At 49.5% G+C, this 17,727-nt stretch overlaps 1 protein-coding gene and 1 pseudogene across 2 annotated transcripts in view; one reads left to right on the forward strand and one right to left on the reverse strand.

Annotated features, from left to right (window-relative positions):
- NELFB (negative elongation factor complex member B) overlaps positions 1 to 557 on the forward strand; it is a 63,481-nt gene extending 62,924 nt beyond the window's left edge. The window contains exon 13 of the mRNA XM_088459678.1: positions 73 to 557. Coding sequence (XP_088315804.1) covers positions 73 to 210 — 138 coding nt within the window. The 3' untranslated portion in view covers positions 211 to 557. The remainder of the gene's footprint in view (positions 1 to 72) is intronic.
- Positions 558 to 2,837: 2,280 nt separating this feature from the next.
- Positions 2,838 to 14,089, reverse strand: LOC148473380 (uncharacterized; annotated as a pseudogene). Its single transcript, XR_015872971.1, has 7 exons — positions 14,032 to 14,089; positions 11,979 to 12,082; positions 11,302 to 11,410; positions 10,710 to 10,837; positions 6,352 to 6,416; positions 5,196 to 5,330; positions 2,838 to 4,592 (listed from the first exon to the last, which is right to left on the reverse strand). The product of XR_015872971.1 is annotated as an uncharacterized LOC148473380 (transcript).
- Between the last annotated feature and the right edge of the window lie 3,638 nt (positions 14,090 to 17,727).

Genomic DNA, 17,727 nt, shown 5'->3' on the forward strand with positions numbered 1-17,727 from the left:
GCGTTGTGCAGTATCTTCCGTAGGACGCCGAGGTCTCGGCCTGTGGTGCGTAATGTCTGTCTCTCTCTACAGAGCGGAGAGGCGGTGAAGGACCTGTACAACCAGCTGGGTGAGAAGGTACAGAAGAAGGCCAGCCCGCCTGCAGCCGAGCCGGAGCCCCAAGCCGTAGACTTGGCCCTTCACAGCGTCACCACCCCTCCTGTTGTGTGACTCCCCCGCACATATGAGCGAGCGAACAGACCGCGTGACTGGCACGTCTCTGCCCCCCTCCTGTATTAGATGACATGGTCTCCCGTGGTATGAGAATAATTAAGGATTTGGGGGCACCTGGCTCTGTAGTGAGAGTCTCCCCCTGTAGATTCGGGAAAAGGAAAGCTTTACGCTATACTTCCATCTTGGATATCGTTCGGCACGTGTACGATTCGGGTGGTGAATGGTCATTTAGGGATCGCTGGGGCTATTTGCGCACAGACCTGACTGGCCGCACTCTTGCCTTGTGTAGAAACCTTATTGTTTGTTTATTTTTACAATATAGAATTAAAGTTTTGTTATTACAATTGTGCAAAGTCTTCATGGGAATTAAAGCACCCCATAAACCGGTCAGGTTCCCCCCCACGCCCCCGTCAGTAGCGCAGGGATGTTGGCACATGGCCCAATATCACGTATTGTTCATAAATACACCAATAATCCCGATAATCTGCAATTAATTTTACTCAGTTTGGATAGAATTAGGCCGGTCAGGCACTGAGATTGCCAGAGACATTTCCATGTATTAGCCAAATGTATGATGTAAAGCTGCCGGCCACGATCAGATCGAGGTAGCATGGAGGCGAGGATCAATGGCGTAGTCCAGGCGAGCGAGGATCAATGGCGTAGTTCAGGCGAGCGAGGATGAATGGCGTAGTCCAGGCGAGCGAGGATGAATGGCGTAGTCCAGGCGAGCGAGGATGAATGGCGTAGTCCAGGCGAGCGAGGATGAATGGCGTAGTCCAGGCGAGCGAGGATGAATGGCGTAGTCCAGGCGAGCGAGGATCAATGGCGTAGTTCAGGCGAGTGCTGTGGCAGAATTTGCGGACTGTAATAAATTTGGCTCCAGTACCGTCACCATTGTGAGCGCTGAGACTGTGCGATCCTGCAGGACAATCTTGCACGCACCATATTCTGGTCTCTGGTATAAGGTCCCCATGTTCTGTGTGCAAGGAGAGGACCGTTTGGGAGGAAGTGGGGTATTTAGGTGGGATCAGATCGTGTTGATCGCTCTCCTTAAAGCAAGACTGGGGGAACTGCCTAATATGTAAGTGTAGCTATGATGCTGTACTGCGGCGTCTCCTGGCGATCAGCGCACGTTCTCGGTGACGCAAACTCAAGCTCCCAAGCTGAACAAATTATGGGAAACTAGGAGGTCGAAGCAAAATATGGGGGCACCTGGCAATAAGACAGGACAGCAATGACGCACGCTGCTCGCAATTTACTGCGAGGAAATGTCTGTGACATTTTATTAATATGTAGGAACAGTATGTGACATGGCAGAGAGATGAATACAGATTCACCTGGCGGCTGAAACAATATAGGGGACGTGCGCTAGGAATAGGGGCCACGGTGTCTATCTGAGCCGCTAACGAGCACTATAACACTGTACGGTTACTATTGTCCTCTAATCAGCAATTAGCGTTCTTAATCCAGCACATTCATTATAGATACAGAGACCGGATACAGCTGATATTGTGACGGAATAATTACACACTATACTCCTGGGCCCATTGGGGGTCTGCAGATAAATGTCTAATAACAGGACAATAGCAAAGCTTTGTTACATAAGGCACCTGAAGGTTACGAGAAATATGTTCGGTAAACTTCAGATTTAGTTTCAGGTTCCCTTTTATTAACGGAGGTTCCAGGAGCTATGACCCCAAACGCAAATACTGTCCTCCTTGCAGATTTGTTTTAACTCAAACACTGAATTAATGTTCATGGTAATTAGACGTAAAGGGGTCTTTATGGCCCTCAGACCTCAGGGGTCAGATGGCTTATTCATTGGCTTGTACATACCCTACTGTAATTACTTCATGCTTTTCAGCCATGTATTTATAACCTCATGTTGCGCTGCGAATCGTCCTTGTCCTGGCATACGATGCAAAGCTTTCTGTATATATTCTTATCTGGTGCACAGCTGTGGGCTCTACCAGGGCAACAATCCTGATGATATAATGACAGGGCTGAGATGCCCAGAAGTGAAGCAGAAAGATAAAGCTATGTATTTGGTAATAGTTACAGGAGGACATGTACAAAACAATACATCTGAAGGCGAAGACCCCCATTAACACGCAGTCATGCAGTAGCTTGGGAAGCAATCATATAATACATTCAAACTCAATTTAGTAACGGCAACTCGGTGTACCCTTATTCCTGACTTGCAAACGGGTCGCAGTCCATGGATTTAATCCCTGCAACCTCGGCTACATCAATTTCACACTTACTCGCTGCATGAATATCAGTTTTCCCCGTGCAATGGCTGCTTTCGCTGTGACAGGTATAATTCAAGGACTAAGGGCCCGATTCAGACCCGGTCGCAAGCGCTGAACGCTCACAACCGGGTCGATGGTGGCCCAGAGCGCATGCGCACGACGGAGCCGGCTCCGTCATGCACATGCGCGAGACCCGGCTAGCGACGGGCACTCCGTCGCTCCGGGTCTCGCACCAAAGGGGGCGAGCTGTCGATGTTGAGTGGCAGCTCGCCCCCTTTGGTGGGCGGGGGTGGCTGCCCAAACGGAGGCGTTCCCATGAGAACGCCTCCCGTTTGGGGGCGGCCCCACTGACATCACGAGTGATGTCAGCGGAGAGAGTCCGGCTCTGTTAGAGCCGAAATCTCTCTGGGGCTTGCGGCCACGAGACCCTACCACAAGGGTCTCGTCGCAAGCGCGATGGTCACGACCATGTACCTGGCTGCTCGCTATAGCTGTGGGTGGTCTCCCACAGCTATGCGAGCGGCCAGGAGGCCGCACAAAAAAAAAAATGCCCTGATTCAGAGCGAGCGCTCTTTCAGAGCGTCCGGCTCTGAATCAGGGCCTAAGTGTGTTTACAGATTGCAGACATTACAATTTGGTAGCATAACCTATATACAACTCGGTCTGATAAAGGATAACATTGATGCACAATGATAGTCTGTTTATATGAGTTTGTTGCCCTACCCCCTGCCGCCAGCAGAGGGCACTGTTGTGCAGACAGATGACAGCCGTGCGCTGACTGAGGTAGAAAAGCCAGGAGGTCATATTAGGCTCTTGCACCTCGTCTGATCCAGTATTAAAGGACAATGAATATAAAATATTGCTCTGCCTCATAAACAGACTCCACAATCTGGATCTCTCCGCCTGATGCTGTAAAGAGCTTATCCAAGGTCTCTTCCCTACCAAGCTGCCATCTAATACTAAGTAGGGCCCCTTACACACTAGTCCTCCTCATTATCCTCCTCCGTCAGTAATATTTTGGGAATGTCATTTGGGATTTCCTGGTCCTCAAATTTGCCCTGAAATGAAATGGACAGATCCACGATGGCAGACGGAGGAAATATCCTGTTCCCTGTATCCGCTCCAGCTTTGGAGTGGTCTCCTGATGTTGGCCCATGGCCTGGGGCTGTAGAGGACTTCTTCAGGACACTCTTACTAAAGGAAGGTCCTCGAGGGGTACATGGTTTCATAATTCGGGCATCATCCATTTTGCTTTTCACAGCTGGCTGCCGTAGCGCGGTCCAATCTAGGCTGTTGTCAGGGGTGAACTCAAATTTAAGTTTGGGAATAAAGATCGCGTTCTCATCTGTACTTCTCGTCAGGACCAGAACCCCCTGACTCTGCCTTATAACCTCATTGCCCCCCGACCAGACCCGTGGGCATGTCTCAGCCTGGTGACTGAATATGACCGTTCCTGCCGTGTTCTCTTCAGCTGGGTTTGAACTTTGCCCTAAGTCTATGTTGGTATTTTGAGCCAAGTCCAGTTCTGCTGAGAGCGACGTAGAATCCTTTCCCACTGAGCCAGCCTCGATAATTGAATGACTGTGGGTTGATGGAGCCGCCTCTGCTTGACATTGAGTTTCTGTACCTGGCTCTGGTTCTGAAGACGGACAATTTAAACCACCTACAACTTTAATGTCGGAACTGCTGGATGGAGAAATGCCAGCAGATGCGGTCTCTGGTGTTCGGTTCTCCTCGTTATGGTATGGTGAGGTCTCCGTTTGTGTCTTGTCCTCTCCTCCAGCCTGCTCATAAGTAGAGCCAGAATCCACCTTTCGGGGGTCTCTGCTACTGAGGGTCCCATCCGGTTCTATATTATGGTCAGACAGGGTTAGGAAGGTCGGTAAGGGTGAAGGGTCCTGCTGGTCATGTTCGCTGGGTTCCGCTGGGGAATGAGCATCTGGCTGACGAGAGCTTGGAACGAGGCCCGGGGCGGAATTTCTGTCTCTCTGGATTTGTCACAGGTTGTGGGTTCAACACAATCCTTGTCCCTCAGAGCCAGTCCGTCGATTTGCTGGGACAATAGCCGGCTGTCGGCGTCTTCATCCAATTCGGTGATGATCTGCCGTACACGCTGGTTGTTTTCCTCTCTACAGTGACCATAAATAAAGGAGAATTAATGATGTATAACATCTGACTTGTATTATAGAGGCAGTCAGAGCAAAATACTACCACGCGCTGGGGGAGAGGGGATGTAGTCGCCTGTGTCCCTGATGACATGTATAAATACAGTCCGCAGGGACCTCTAATGGAGCATACACATGGTCAGATTTGTCAGATGAACGATTTGACCAACGATTTGAACTATGAACGATTTTTGACTGCATTAAAATGAATGGGATCGTCCAAATCTGACTGCAAACACATCAGATGTCAGATATCGTTATCTGACCATCGGGAACGCGCATTGTTCAGACATGTCAGATTTTCCTTCAGATATGAACGATTTTTTAAATCGTTATTGTTCAGATCTGAAGAAAAATCTGACCGTGTGTATTCTCCATAACAGTGCATGTTTTCAGATCTTCTAGTTGGTGCTCAGTTGAACTCATTACTGTCTGACCCATTTTAAAAGCCACAGGTGGAGTTAATGCTCTCACCTGTTATACTGAGGAGAGCTGTAAACATGCGCTGTATTATATTATTTTCCGCAATGTCGTGTAATGAGATTGGGATTTTCTCACCGTCTACCAGGAATCTCTGTTTTCGTTCTTGCAGCCGCCGCCTGTTTCACTGGCGATCTGGAAATCCCGACCTGCCAGCGGCTTGTCGGTGGTTGCTTGTTAACTTTTGTCTGAGGGATTAACGTCCGTCTTGTGCCTCCTGCTCACAGACACAGCAAGAATCTCTGTATTAGACACAAAAAAGCCACGCCCCTATATGTACAACCCCGCCCCCTGCAGCTCATTTCCATATCTCACTCTGGTACACGAATCTCCTTTATCTGGTGTTGGCACAGCTACTCCCCCTGTCTGCAGACAGTAAGGGCACCCTTACCCCCATCTCTTATCACAAGGAGAAAGATGTAGCATTTGCCGCCATGTGTTTACTCGTATTATTCTTCATATATAAGGCGCTGAGAGGCCACCATTTCCCAGCTTTGTAAATGAGCCTTACCGTTACACAATTATTGCCGATAACTCGGATCGCTTCAGTTCCTTAAGTTCCAAATGCAACTATGACCTAGAATATTCTAATGCAGTGCTTCCCAACCTCGGTCCTCAACACTAACAGTCCAGGTTTTAAGGATATCCATTTTTGAACCATCTGTGCTTAATCAAAATTACACGTACTAATTAAGTCACCTGTGCTTAAATATGGCTATCCTTAAAACCTGGACTATTTGTTTACCAACCGCGGTCCACAAGAGACACTATGCTCTAATACAAAATAAAATGGATGCACTGACCCCTGTATAATGGCATTATACAGTATGCAAGTGGGCGGGGGCAGGGGACAAATGCAGCCGGCCATCCGATGGCCTCAGTTTGTGTAGGGTAGGAAGGAGCACGCAAGAGACGCTGTCGGCTACATTTTGGACATGGCAGCAAATGTACTAAGTTTACCTGTCCTATCCCATAAATACAGGAAAAGACCTGGTCGCTCCCGATCACCAGACGCAGCGTTTCGCTGGCCCCCATACCTGACGCAGGAGACCCCCGCTCTGGCCCCCATACCTGACGCAGGAGACCCCCGCTCTGGCCCCCATACCTGACGCAGGAGACCCCCGCTCTGGCCCCCATACCTGACGCAGGAGACCCCCGCTCTGGCCCCCATACCTGACGCAGGAGACCCCCGCTTTGGCCCCCATACCTGACGCAGGAGACCCCCGCTTTGGCCCCCATACCTGACGCAGGAGACTCAGCTGCTGACATCAAATTCTTCACTTTCTCAGGATCCAGAAGTTTCAACCTTTAAGAAATGAATTACAGCTTCATATAGGAATTACTAATATCTCTGCTGAGAGTAAATCCCATAGGCCGGTCTGCGGACCACATATGTGCAAATATCTCCAGCCCAATCAGTCCAATGTAACCGCGATGTGTGACCATATACCCGCATGGTCACTGGGAGCGATCGGATTGTTACAAGGCACGCTGGACGAGCAACTCGCAGATGGCGCTATTTTATGGTGCATACACACGGTCAGATTTTGTCAGATCTTAACGATAACTATTTTAAAAATCGTTCATATCTGAAAGAAAATCTGACATGTGGGTCTGCGACAATGAACGATGCGCGTTCCCGCATGTCATATAACGATATCTGAGATCGTCTGTGTTTGCAGTCAGATTCGGTGGATTTCATTCATTTTAATACTGTCTGAAATCGTTCAAATCGTTGGTAAAATCGTTCATCTGACAGAAGTGACCGTGTGTATGCACCATTAGGATGTGTATAGTGTCATCTGTCAACCTCAACTATGATTGAATTGGCCAAATAGGAATGCAAATTGGCAATTACTGGTGGTGTATAACCTATACTCGGGCAGGAGATTACTGGTGGTGTATAACCTATACTCGGGCAGGTGATTACTGGTGGTGTATAACCTATATTCGGGCAGGAGATTACTGGTGGTGTATAACCTATACTCGGGCAGGAGATTACTGGTGGTGTATAATCTAAACTCGGGCAGGAGATTACTGGTGGTGTATAACCTATACTCGGGCAGGAGATTACTGGTGGTGTATAACCTACACTCAGCAGGTGATTACTGGTGGTGTATAACCTACACTCGGGCAGGTGATTACTGGTGGTGTATAACCTACACTTGGGCAGGTGATTACTGGTGGTGTATAACCTACACTCGGTCAGGTGATTACTGGTGGTGTATAACCTACACTCGGGCAGGTGATTACTGGTGGTGTATAACCTACACTCGGGCAGGTGATTACTGGTGGTGTACAACCTATACTCGGGCAGGTGATTACTGGGGGTGTATACCCTACACTCAGCAGGAGATTACTGGTGGTGTATAATCTACACTCAGCAGGTGATTACTGGGGGTGTATAACCTACACTCGGGCAGGTGATTACTGGTGGTGTATAACCTACACTCGGGCAGGTGATTACTGGTGGTGTATAACCTATACTCAGCAGGTGATTACTAGTGGTGTATAACCTATACTCGGGCAGGCGATTACTGGTGGTGTATAACCTACACTCGGGCAGGTGATTACTGGTGGTGTATAAGCTATACCCGGGCAGCTGATTACTGGTGGTGTATAACCTACACTCGGGCAGGCGATTACTGGTGGTGTATAACCTACACTCGGGCAGGTGATTACTGGTGGTGTATAACCTACACCCGGGCAGCTGATTACTGGTGGTGTATAACCTACACTCGGGCAGGTGATTACTGGTGGTGTATAAACCTACACTCGGGCAGGCGATTACTGGTGGTGTATAAGCTATACCTGGGCAGGTGATTACTGGTGGTGTATAACCTATACTCAGCAGGTGATTACTGGTGGTGTATAAGCTATACCTGGGCAGGTGATTACTGGTGGTGTATAACCTATACTCGGGCAGGAGATTACTGGTGGTGTATAACCTACACTCGGGCAGGAGATTACTGGTGGTGTATAACCTATAGTCAGCATATGATTACTGGTGGTGTATAATCTATACTCGGGCAGGTGATTACTGGTGGTGTATAATCTATACTCGGGCAGGCGATTACTGGTGGTGTATAACCTACACTCGGGCAGGTGATTACTGGTGGTGTATAACCTACACCCGGGCAGCTGATTACTGGTGGTGTATAACCTATACTCGGGCTGGTGATTACTGGTGGTGTATAACCTACACTCGGGCAGGTGATTACTGGTGGTGTATAATCTATACTCGGGCAGGAGATTACTGGTGGTGTATAACCTACACTCGGGCAGGTGATTACTGGTGGTGTATAACCTATACTCGGGCAGGTGATTACTGGTGGTGTATAACCTACACTCGGGCAGGAGATTACTGGTGGTGTATAAACTATACCCGGGCAGGTGATTACTGGGGGTGTATAACCTACACTCGGGCAGGTGATTACTGGTGGTGTATAATCTATACTCGGGCAGGTGATTACTGGTGGTGTATAATCTATACTCGGGCAGGTGATTACTGGTGGTGTATAATCTATACTCGGGCAGGTGATTACTGGTGGTGTATAATCTATACTCGGGCAGGTGATTACTGGTGGTGTATAATCTATACTCGGGCAGGTGATTACTGGGGGTGTATAATCTATACTCGGGCAGGTGATTACTGGGGGTGTATAATCTATACTCGGGCAGGTGATTACTGGGGGTGTATAATCTATACTCGGGCAGGTGATTACTGGGGGTGTATAATCTATACTCGGGCAGGTGATTACTGGGGGTGTATAATCTATACTCGGGCAGGTGATTACTGGGGGTGTATAATCTATACCCGGGCAGGTGATTACTGGTGGTGTATAACCTACACTCGGGCAGGTGATTACTGGTGGTGTATACCCTACACTCAGCAGGTGATTACTGGTGGTGTATAATCTATACTCGGGCAGGTGATTACTGGTGGTGTATAATCTATACTCGGGCAGGTGATTACTGGTGGTGTATACCCTACACTCGGGCAGGTGATTACTGGTGGTGTATAATCTATACTCGGGCAGGTGATTACTGGTGGTGTATACCCTACACTCGGGCAGGTGATTACTGGTGGTGTATAACCTACACTCGGGCAGGTGATTACTGGTGGTGTATAATCTATACTCGGGCAGGTGATTACTGGGGGTGTATAATCTATACTCGGGCAGGTGATTACTGGGGGTGTATAACCTACACTCGGGCAGGTGATTACTGGTGGTGTATAATCTATACTCGGGCAGGTGATTACTGGGGGTGTATAATCTATACTCGGGCAGGTGATTACTGGGGGTGTATAATCTATACTCGGGCAGGTGATTACTGGGGGTGTATAATCTATACTCGGGCAGGTGATTACTGGTGGTGTATAATCTATACTCGGGCAGGTGATTACTGGGGGTGTATAATCTATACTCGGGCAGGTGATTACTGGGGGTGTATAATCTATACCCGGGCAGGTGATTACTGGTGGTGTATAACCTACACTCGGGCAGGTGATTACTGGTGGTGTATAACCTATACTCGGGCAGGTGATTACTGGTGGTGTATAATCTATACTCGGGCAGGTGATTACTGGTGGTGTATAATCTATACTCGGGCAGGTGATTACTGGTGGTGTATAATCTATACTCGGGCAGGTGATTACTGGGGGTGTATAATCTATACTCGGGCAGGTGATTACTGGGGGTGTATAATCTATACCCGGGCAGGTGATTACTGGTGGTGTATAACCTACACTCGGGCAGGTGATTACTGGTGGTGTATAATCTATACTCGGGCAGGTGATTACTGGTGGTGTATAATCTATACTCGGGCAGGTGATTACTGGTGGTGTATAATCTATACTCGGGCAGGTGATTACTGGTGGTGTATAATCTATACTTGGCAGGTGATTACTGGTGGTGTATACCCTACACTCAGCAGGTGATTACTGGTGGTGTATAATCTATACTCGGGCAGGTGATTACTGGTGGTGTATAATCTATACTCGGGCAGGTGATTACTGGTGGTGTATACCCTACACTCGGGCAGGTGATTACTGGTGGTGTATAATCTATACTCGGGCAGGTGATTACTGGTGGTGTATACCCTACACTCGGGCAGGTGATTACTGGTGGTGTATAACCTACACTCGGGCAGGAGATTACTGGTGGTGTATAATCTATACTCGGGCAGGTGATTATGGGGGTGTATAATCTATACTCGGGCAGGTGATTACTGGTGGTGTATAACCTACACTCGGGCAGGTGATTACTGGTGGTGTATAACCTACACTCGGGCAGGTGATTATTGTTAGATTACCGGTACACCAGGTGACAGCACTGTGGCTTCTTCCTAATCATTGTATTAACCTTAGATAAAAGTAGCAGCAATACAAAGCGTTCCAGTGAGTATGGCTCCAGGTGTATATTTGTACATTTCCTATTCTCTGTTGGTAAGGCCAGTGTATTCTCTGTAATCCGCACACGGTCACAGCAGCATCTGTATACTGTGCGTGTAGGGTGTAGTGCCCTTTGTTCCTTGCACAGTATGTACAGACATTTTGCCAAGTGTACTTTGGAAGATGAGAGCAGTTTGGGCTCACCCCGTCTTCTTTACCCGCACCGGTACCAGCACGCATGGGGTCGGCCGTTCAAGCTGTGGCCCAGTTTGTGTTAAAGTAGCTCTGAGCCTCTCTCTTGTGACCCCAGCACTCACAGTCATGGCTCCTCTCTGCGGAAAATAAACCAATAACCGCCTACAGTATACATCCAATGACACAAGCTACGAACAGGACACAACACACAACTGCTGCAGCTCCCAACGCTCATACAACATAAGTATTTAACACCACCGACTGTAGATGAGACTGTATGTGTTCTCCCATGTGCAAGGAGCATACAACGCACCACAGGATCTCCTTAATTATAAATGATCAAGTTAATAACCGGCACGGTGACCCTGGAGGCTGGCCCAACAAACTTGCAGAATCCGTGCCTTGATCGAAAATAACCTCCTACCCGGGGCATCTAATCTCTACCTCTAACACCTGGCAAACACAGCGCACTTTCTTAGTTACAAAGCCCATAAAGTTTAATCTGGCCCAATCATTGCCTCCTGTTATATCACCCCATCATTATCCTAGCATTAATCTGTGATTGGTATATAATAATTCTGTGTACTGTCATCTCACTGACCTTTGCTTTCAGCGGTGGAACTGAAGCTGCTGGTGATCGCCTTGTGAACGCTGGTGCACTTGCACAACTGGATGCGCCGTAGCGGGGTTTGGCAGGGGTCCTTGCTTTGCTGAGGAATCACAAGCACTGTTATTGTATGCTTTATCTCTGGATATCAGTGACAAGGTGATAAATGATGTTCATGCAAAGCGAAGTCCCCCAGCGACGTGTGCAATGTGCTGTACAGGCATTTTACCAGTGATTGGGAGCTGCCATGAGTAATATTCTGCTGCACTCTACAGTTGGGATGTAATCACGATGTATCTTCTATGCCTGTAGCTCGCGCCTCAATCACTGTGTGCCTCTTCCACTTGGGCTCAAGTTTTGTAAAGCTTTTGTGTACTACTAACTTAAATGTTAATGATATTTAATTATCGCTTTATGACGATAAACTACTATGGTCACGGTGTGATCAAAATTTCTTTGATTGTTGGTATGGCTACAACTGTTCGTAAAACAGGGGGTAAGTAACGTCGTTACCCAGACAGAGATACAGTGTAGGGTCAGGGTGAGAAACTCCTCATCCATTTAGATGTCACCCCAGGAGGAAGGAGCAGAGCGCTGGTCACATCATTACAGTAACCGCCAATGGCGCCATCAGATTATAGCATCTGTATAATGCCAGTGTGATGACTTACCTCGGTCCTGGAAGTGTCCTGGGTGCTGGTCTCTCTGTAATGTTCCTCTTCATATATGGGGATATTCTGGTTCCATTCCTCACTGTGGCTGCTGGGTTTATGGACTATAAAATACAAGGATATAGCGACATTCAGCCAGCGGGATTGATAAGAATTGCTCTCTGCAGACTGTGCTTGGTACAGGGCAGTGTATGGTGTATACAGGACACGGAGCAGTGTATGGTGTATACAGGACACGGAGCAGTGTATGGTGTATACAGGACACGGAGCAGTGTATGGTGTAGGTAAGTGTATAGTGTATACAGGACACGGAGCAGTGTATGGTGTATACAGGACACGGGGCAGTGTATGGTGTAGGTAAGTGTATGGTGTATACAGGACACGGGGCAGTGTATGGTGTAGGTAAGTGTATGGTGTATACAGGACACGGGGCAGTGTATGGTGTAGGTAAGTGTATGGTGTATACAGGACACGGGGCAGTGTATGGTGTAGGTAAGTGTATGGTGTATACAGGACACGGGGCAGTGTATGGTGTATGGTGTAGGTAAGTGTATGGTGTATACAGGACACGGGGCAGTGTATGGTGTAGGTAAGTGTATGGTGTATACAGGACACGGGGCAGTGTATGGAGTAGGTAAGTGTATGGTGTATACAGGACACTGGGCAGTGTATGGTGTATACAGGACACGGATCAGTGTATGGTGTAGGTAAGTGTATAGTGTATACAGGACAGGGCAGTGTATGGTGTATACAGGGCAGTTTATAGTGTATGCTGGACACAGGGCAGTGTATGCTAAGTGCAGGACAGTCTATGGTGTATGCTGGGGGCAGGGCAGTCTATGATGTATGCTGGGTGCAGGGCAGTGTATGATGTATGCTGGGTACAGGGCAGTGTATGATGTATGCTGGGTGCAGGACAGTGTATGCTGGGTGCAGGGCAGTGTATGGTGTATGCTGGGTGCAGGGCAGTCTATGATGTATGCTGGCTGCAGGGCAGTCTATGATGTATGCTGGCTGCAGGGCAGTGTATTGGATAAACTGGGTGCAGGGCAGTGTATGCTGGGTGCAGGGCAGTGTTGGGTGTATGGTGGGTGCAGGGCAATTTATAGTGTATGTTGGGTGCAGGGCAGTGTATGATGTATGCTGGGTACAGGGCAGTGTATGGTATATACTGGGTGCAGGGCAGTGTATGATGTATGCTGGGTGCAGGGCAGTGTATGGTATATACGGGTCAGGGCAGTGTATGATGTATGCTGGGTGCAGGGCAGTGTATGATGTATGCTGGGTGCAGGGCAGTGTATGATGTATGCTGGGTGCAAGGCAGTGTATGGTATATACTGGGGGCAGGGCAGTCTATGATGTATGCTGGGTGCAGGGCAATGTAGGGTGTATACTGGGTGTAGGGTGTATGCCGAGTGTAGGGTGTATACTGGGTGTAGGGTGTATGCCGAGTGTAGGGTGTATACTGGGTGTAGGGTGTATACTGGGTGTAGGGTGTATGCCGGGTGCAGGGCAGTGTAGGGTGTATGCCGGGTGCAGGGCAGTGTAGGGTGTATGCCGGGTGCAGGGCAGTGTAGGGCGTATGCCGGGTGCAGGGCAGTGTAGGGCGTATGCCGGGTGCAGGGCAGTGTAGGGCGTATGCCGGGTGCAGGGCAGTGTAGGGCGTATGCCGGGTGCAGGGCAGTGTAGGGCGTATGCCGGGTGCAGGGCAGTGTAGGGCGTATGCCGGGTGCAGGGCAGTGTAGGGTGTATGCCGGGTGCAGGGCAGTGTAGGGTGTATGCCGGGTGCAGGGCAGTGTAGGGTGTATGCCGGGTGCAGGGCAGTGTAGGGTGTATGCCGGGTGCAGGGCAGTGTAGGGCGTATGCCGGGTGCAGGGCAGTGTAGGGCGTATGCCGGGTGCAGGGCAGTGTAGGGCGTATGCCGGGTGCAGGGCAGTGTAGGGTGTATGCCGGGTGCAGGGCAGTGTAGGGTGTATACCGGGTGCAGGGCAGTGTAGGGTGTATGCCGGGTGCAGGGCAGAGCAATGTAGGGTTTGTGCTGGGCATGATGTACCGGGTGTGATACATGTGTCCCGGCACTGACACCGCCGTTACCCGTCTCCCGCACTCCCCTGGACCCTCTCCGGTGCGTGGTACCCGCTGCTCTCCCGGCTCCCTGGTGGCCGCCATCAGCGTCTGCGTTTCCTGGGCAACCAATCAATAGGGACTTCCATGCTGGGGAGTGCAGAGCGCATCGATGTGAGCTCAGCACCACAGACAGCTGCTGTGACTGGGAGCAAGGAGTAACCACTGAGCCAGTCTGTACACTGTCACTGCCAGTAACCACTGAGCCAGTCTGTATACTGTGTCACTGCCAGTAACCACTGAGCCAGTCTGTACACTGTCACTGCCAGTAACCACTGAGCCAGTCTGTACACTGTCACTGCCAGTAACCACTGAGCCAGTCTGTATACTGTGTCACTGCCAGTAACCACTGAGCCAGTCTGTACACAGTGTGTCGCTGACAGTAACCACTGAGCCAGTCTGTACACGGTGTCGCTGACAGTAACCACTGAGCCAGTCTGTACACGGTGTCGCTAACAGTAACCACTGAGCCAGTCTGTACACTCACTGCCAGTAACCACTGAGCCAGTCTGTACACGGTGTCGCTGACAGTAATCACTGAGCCCGTCTGTACACGGTGTCGCTGACAGTAACCACTGAGCCAGTCTGTACACGGTGTCGCTGACAGTAACCACTGAGCCAGTCTGTACACGGTGTCGCTGACAGTAGCCACTGAGCCAGTCTGTACACTGTGTCACTGCCAGTAGCCACTGAGCCAGTCTGTACACTGTGTCACTGCCAGTAGCCACTGAGCCAGTCTGTATACTGTCACTGCCAGTAACCACTGAGCCAGTTTTTACACTGTCACTGCCAGGAACCACTGAGCCAGTCTGTACACTGTGTCACTGCCAGTAACCACTGAGCCAGTCTGTACACTGTGTCACTGCCAGTAACCACTGAGCCAGTCTTTAAGGGGGTCACTAGCAGTAACCACTAAGACAGTTTGTATACAATGTCAGGGCAATACTGCCAGTCGCCACTAAGCCTGTCGGTACATGGTGTCACTGCCAGTAACCACTGAGCCAGTCCGTACAGGGTCTCACTAGTAGTAACCACTAAGCCAGTCTGTATATAATGTCACTGCCAGTAAACCAGCGAGCCATACTTGCCTACTTTTGAAAAAGCATATCAGGTAGATTGTGAAAGCAGCACCTATGAGCGCGGCGTAAAGTGGGCGTGTACTGCTACATATGAGGGGCGTGTCATACATGTGATGGGCGTGTACTGCTACATCTGAGGGGCGTGTCATACATGTGATGGGCGTGTACTGCTACATCTGAGGGGCGTGTCATACATGTGATGGGCGTGTACTGCTACATCTGAAAGGCGTGTCATACATGTGATGGGCGTGTACTGCTACATCTGAGGGGCGTGTCATACATGTGATGGGCGTGTACTGCTACATCTGAAAGGTGCGTCATATATATTGGATTTACATCCAAATGTAAAAGAGCCCCAAAGCAGTTAGTAAGCTCTACTTGTTGATGAAAACACACTGATACTTCTCCAACAATACATGTAGCCATAGGGAGATTGCTACTATTTCAGGGAGTCACCCTGACAATCAGGGAGCGTTGGCAAGGATGCTGAGCCCGTCTTTACACGGTGTCGCTGACGGTAAGCGCTGAGCCCGTCTGTACACGGTGTCACTGACAGTAACCACTGAGCCCGTCTGTACACGGTGTCGCTGACAGTAATCACTGAGCCCGTCTGTACACGGTGTCGCTGACAGTAATCACTGAGCCCGTCTGTACACGGTGTCGCTGACAGTAACCACTGAGCCAGTCTGTACACGGTGTCGCTGACAGTAACCACTGAACCAGTCTGTACACGGTGTAGCTAACAGTAACCACTGAGCCAGTCTGTACACGGGGGAATCGGTATGTAACGCAGGCTGTCGGGATGCCTCCTGTCAGAATACAGGGTAGTATAAAGTGCACCTGGTCGGTGCAGAAAACCTCCATAGAAAGTAAAAGATGTGTAAACACGCATCACGTCTCTTGCATGGGTGAAACGCCCCCCACCATGTGACCACCTCAGCCAGCTCTCACCCAAACATGAGGGGCATAAAGCGGGTGGAGGGGGCAGAAAGGAGTCTGCATTCTTCTGGCTGCACAAATGAAGGTCACAGACCTGCTGGCTGAGGAATAGCCCGACGTGGCCTATACAGATGTGTGTGACCTAAATCTGCCCCAATGCTCTACGACAGCTGGAGATATACAGACTGGGCAGGTCGGATTATGTGACGAGGCCTTCGCTCTCCTTACAGGTCACCGTACAGGACATTGATGTGAGTGTGAATAATATGACAGACGCTCGCCATGTGGGACTTACAGCAGAACACGGTGGGGGGGGTTACCACAGCCCGTCTGTCAAACCGACCTATGGTGGCTCTGTCTGAGGTGAGGATATCTACATCTTGGCAACGGCTGTAACCATGGAAACTGGATCTCTCCGTCAGTTATCGCCCCTTGTGATTTTCCCAGGATTACAGGACGATGAGCAATAAAATACAGATGCAAAATACAAATGTATAACACAAATCACAATAATGTTACCGGGCTCCTGCATTGTAATGGGATTTAACGTCATCTTTCTGCAATGCACAGTCTGTGTCGTGCTGATGATATCCGGGCACTATCTGGGTCATTACCAATAAATAAATAGAGATTCAGGGAGTATTATAATTTACTTCTCTCCCAGTGCAAGTGCGATCATGCCATGGGCAGCAAACGATTCTCTCAAATCATAATATTTAAAAGCACTAATTAGCATCTAGGGGTTAAAATGCTAAATCCCAAAACTGCTGCCAAACCTCACACCTGCATCTGCTGCAAGTCACATGGGGGGGGAGAATACCCCAAACATAGCTACATCATCAGCATGGGGGGCACTGTGGCATATTAATAGGACAGTCCACCTAGGGGGGCTCACATAGCTATCAGCATGGGGGGCACTGTGGCATATTAACAACAGGACAGGGCACACATAGCTACATCATCAGCATGGGGGGCACTGTGGCATATTAACAACAGGATGGTCTACATGGGGGGCTCAAATAGATATCAGCATCGGGTACACTGTGGCATATGAATAGGACGGTCCACATGGGGTGCTCACATAGCTATCAGCATGGGGGGCACTGTGGCATATTAACAACAGGATGGTCCACACGGGGGGCTCACATAGCTACATCATCAGCAAGGGGGCACTGTGGCATATTAACAACAGGACGGTCCAAACAGGGGGCTCACATAGCTACATCATCAGCATGGGGGCACTGTGGCATATTAACAACAGGACGGTCCAAACAGGGGGCTCACATAGCTACATCATCAGCATGGGGGTACTGTGGCATATCAACAACAGGACGGTCCAAACAGGGGGCTCACATAGCTACATCATCAGCAAGGGGGCACTGTGGCATATTAACAACAGGACGGTCCAAACAGGGGGCTCACATAGCTACATCATCAGCATGGGGGCACTGTGGCATATTAACAACAGGATGGGCCACACGGGGGGCTCACATAGCTACATCAACAGCATGGGGGCTCTGTGTATCACAGTGAGAACTGGGGGCACTATACAGTGTGTTTAACACATCTGTGGTGTTGGGAGTATTTTTACATTGTACTTTTAAACA

This window comes from Taudactylus pleione, unplaced genomic scaffold, assembly GCF_031769625.1.
Source record: "Taudactylus pleione unplaced genomic scaffold, aTauple2 ptg000927l, whole genome shotgun sequence".
NCBI classification, from domain to species: Eukaryota; Metazoa; Chordata; class Amphibia; order Anura; family Myobatrachidae; genus Taudactylus; species Taudactylus pleione.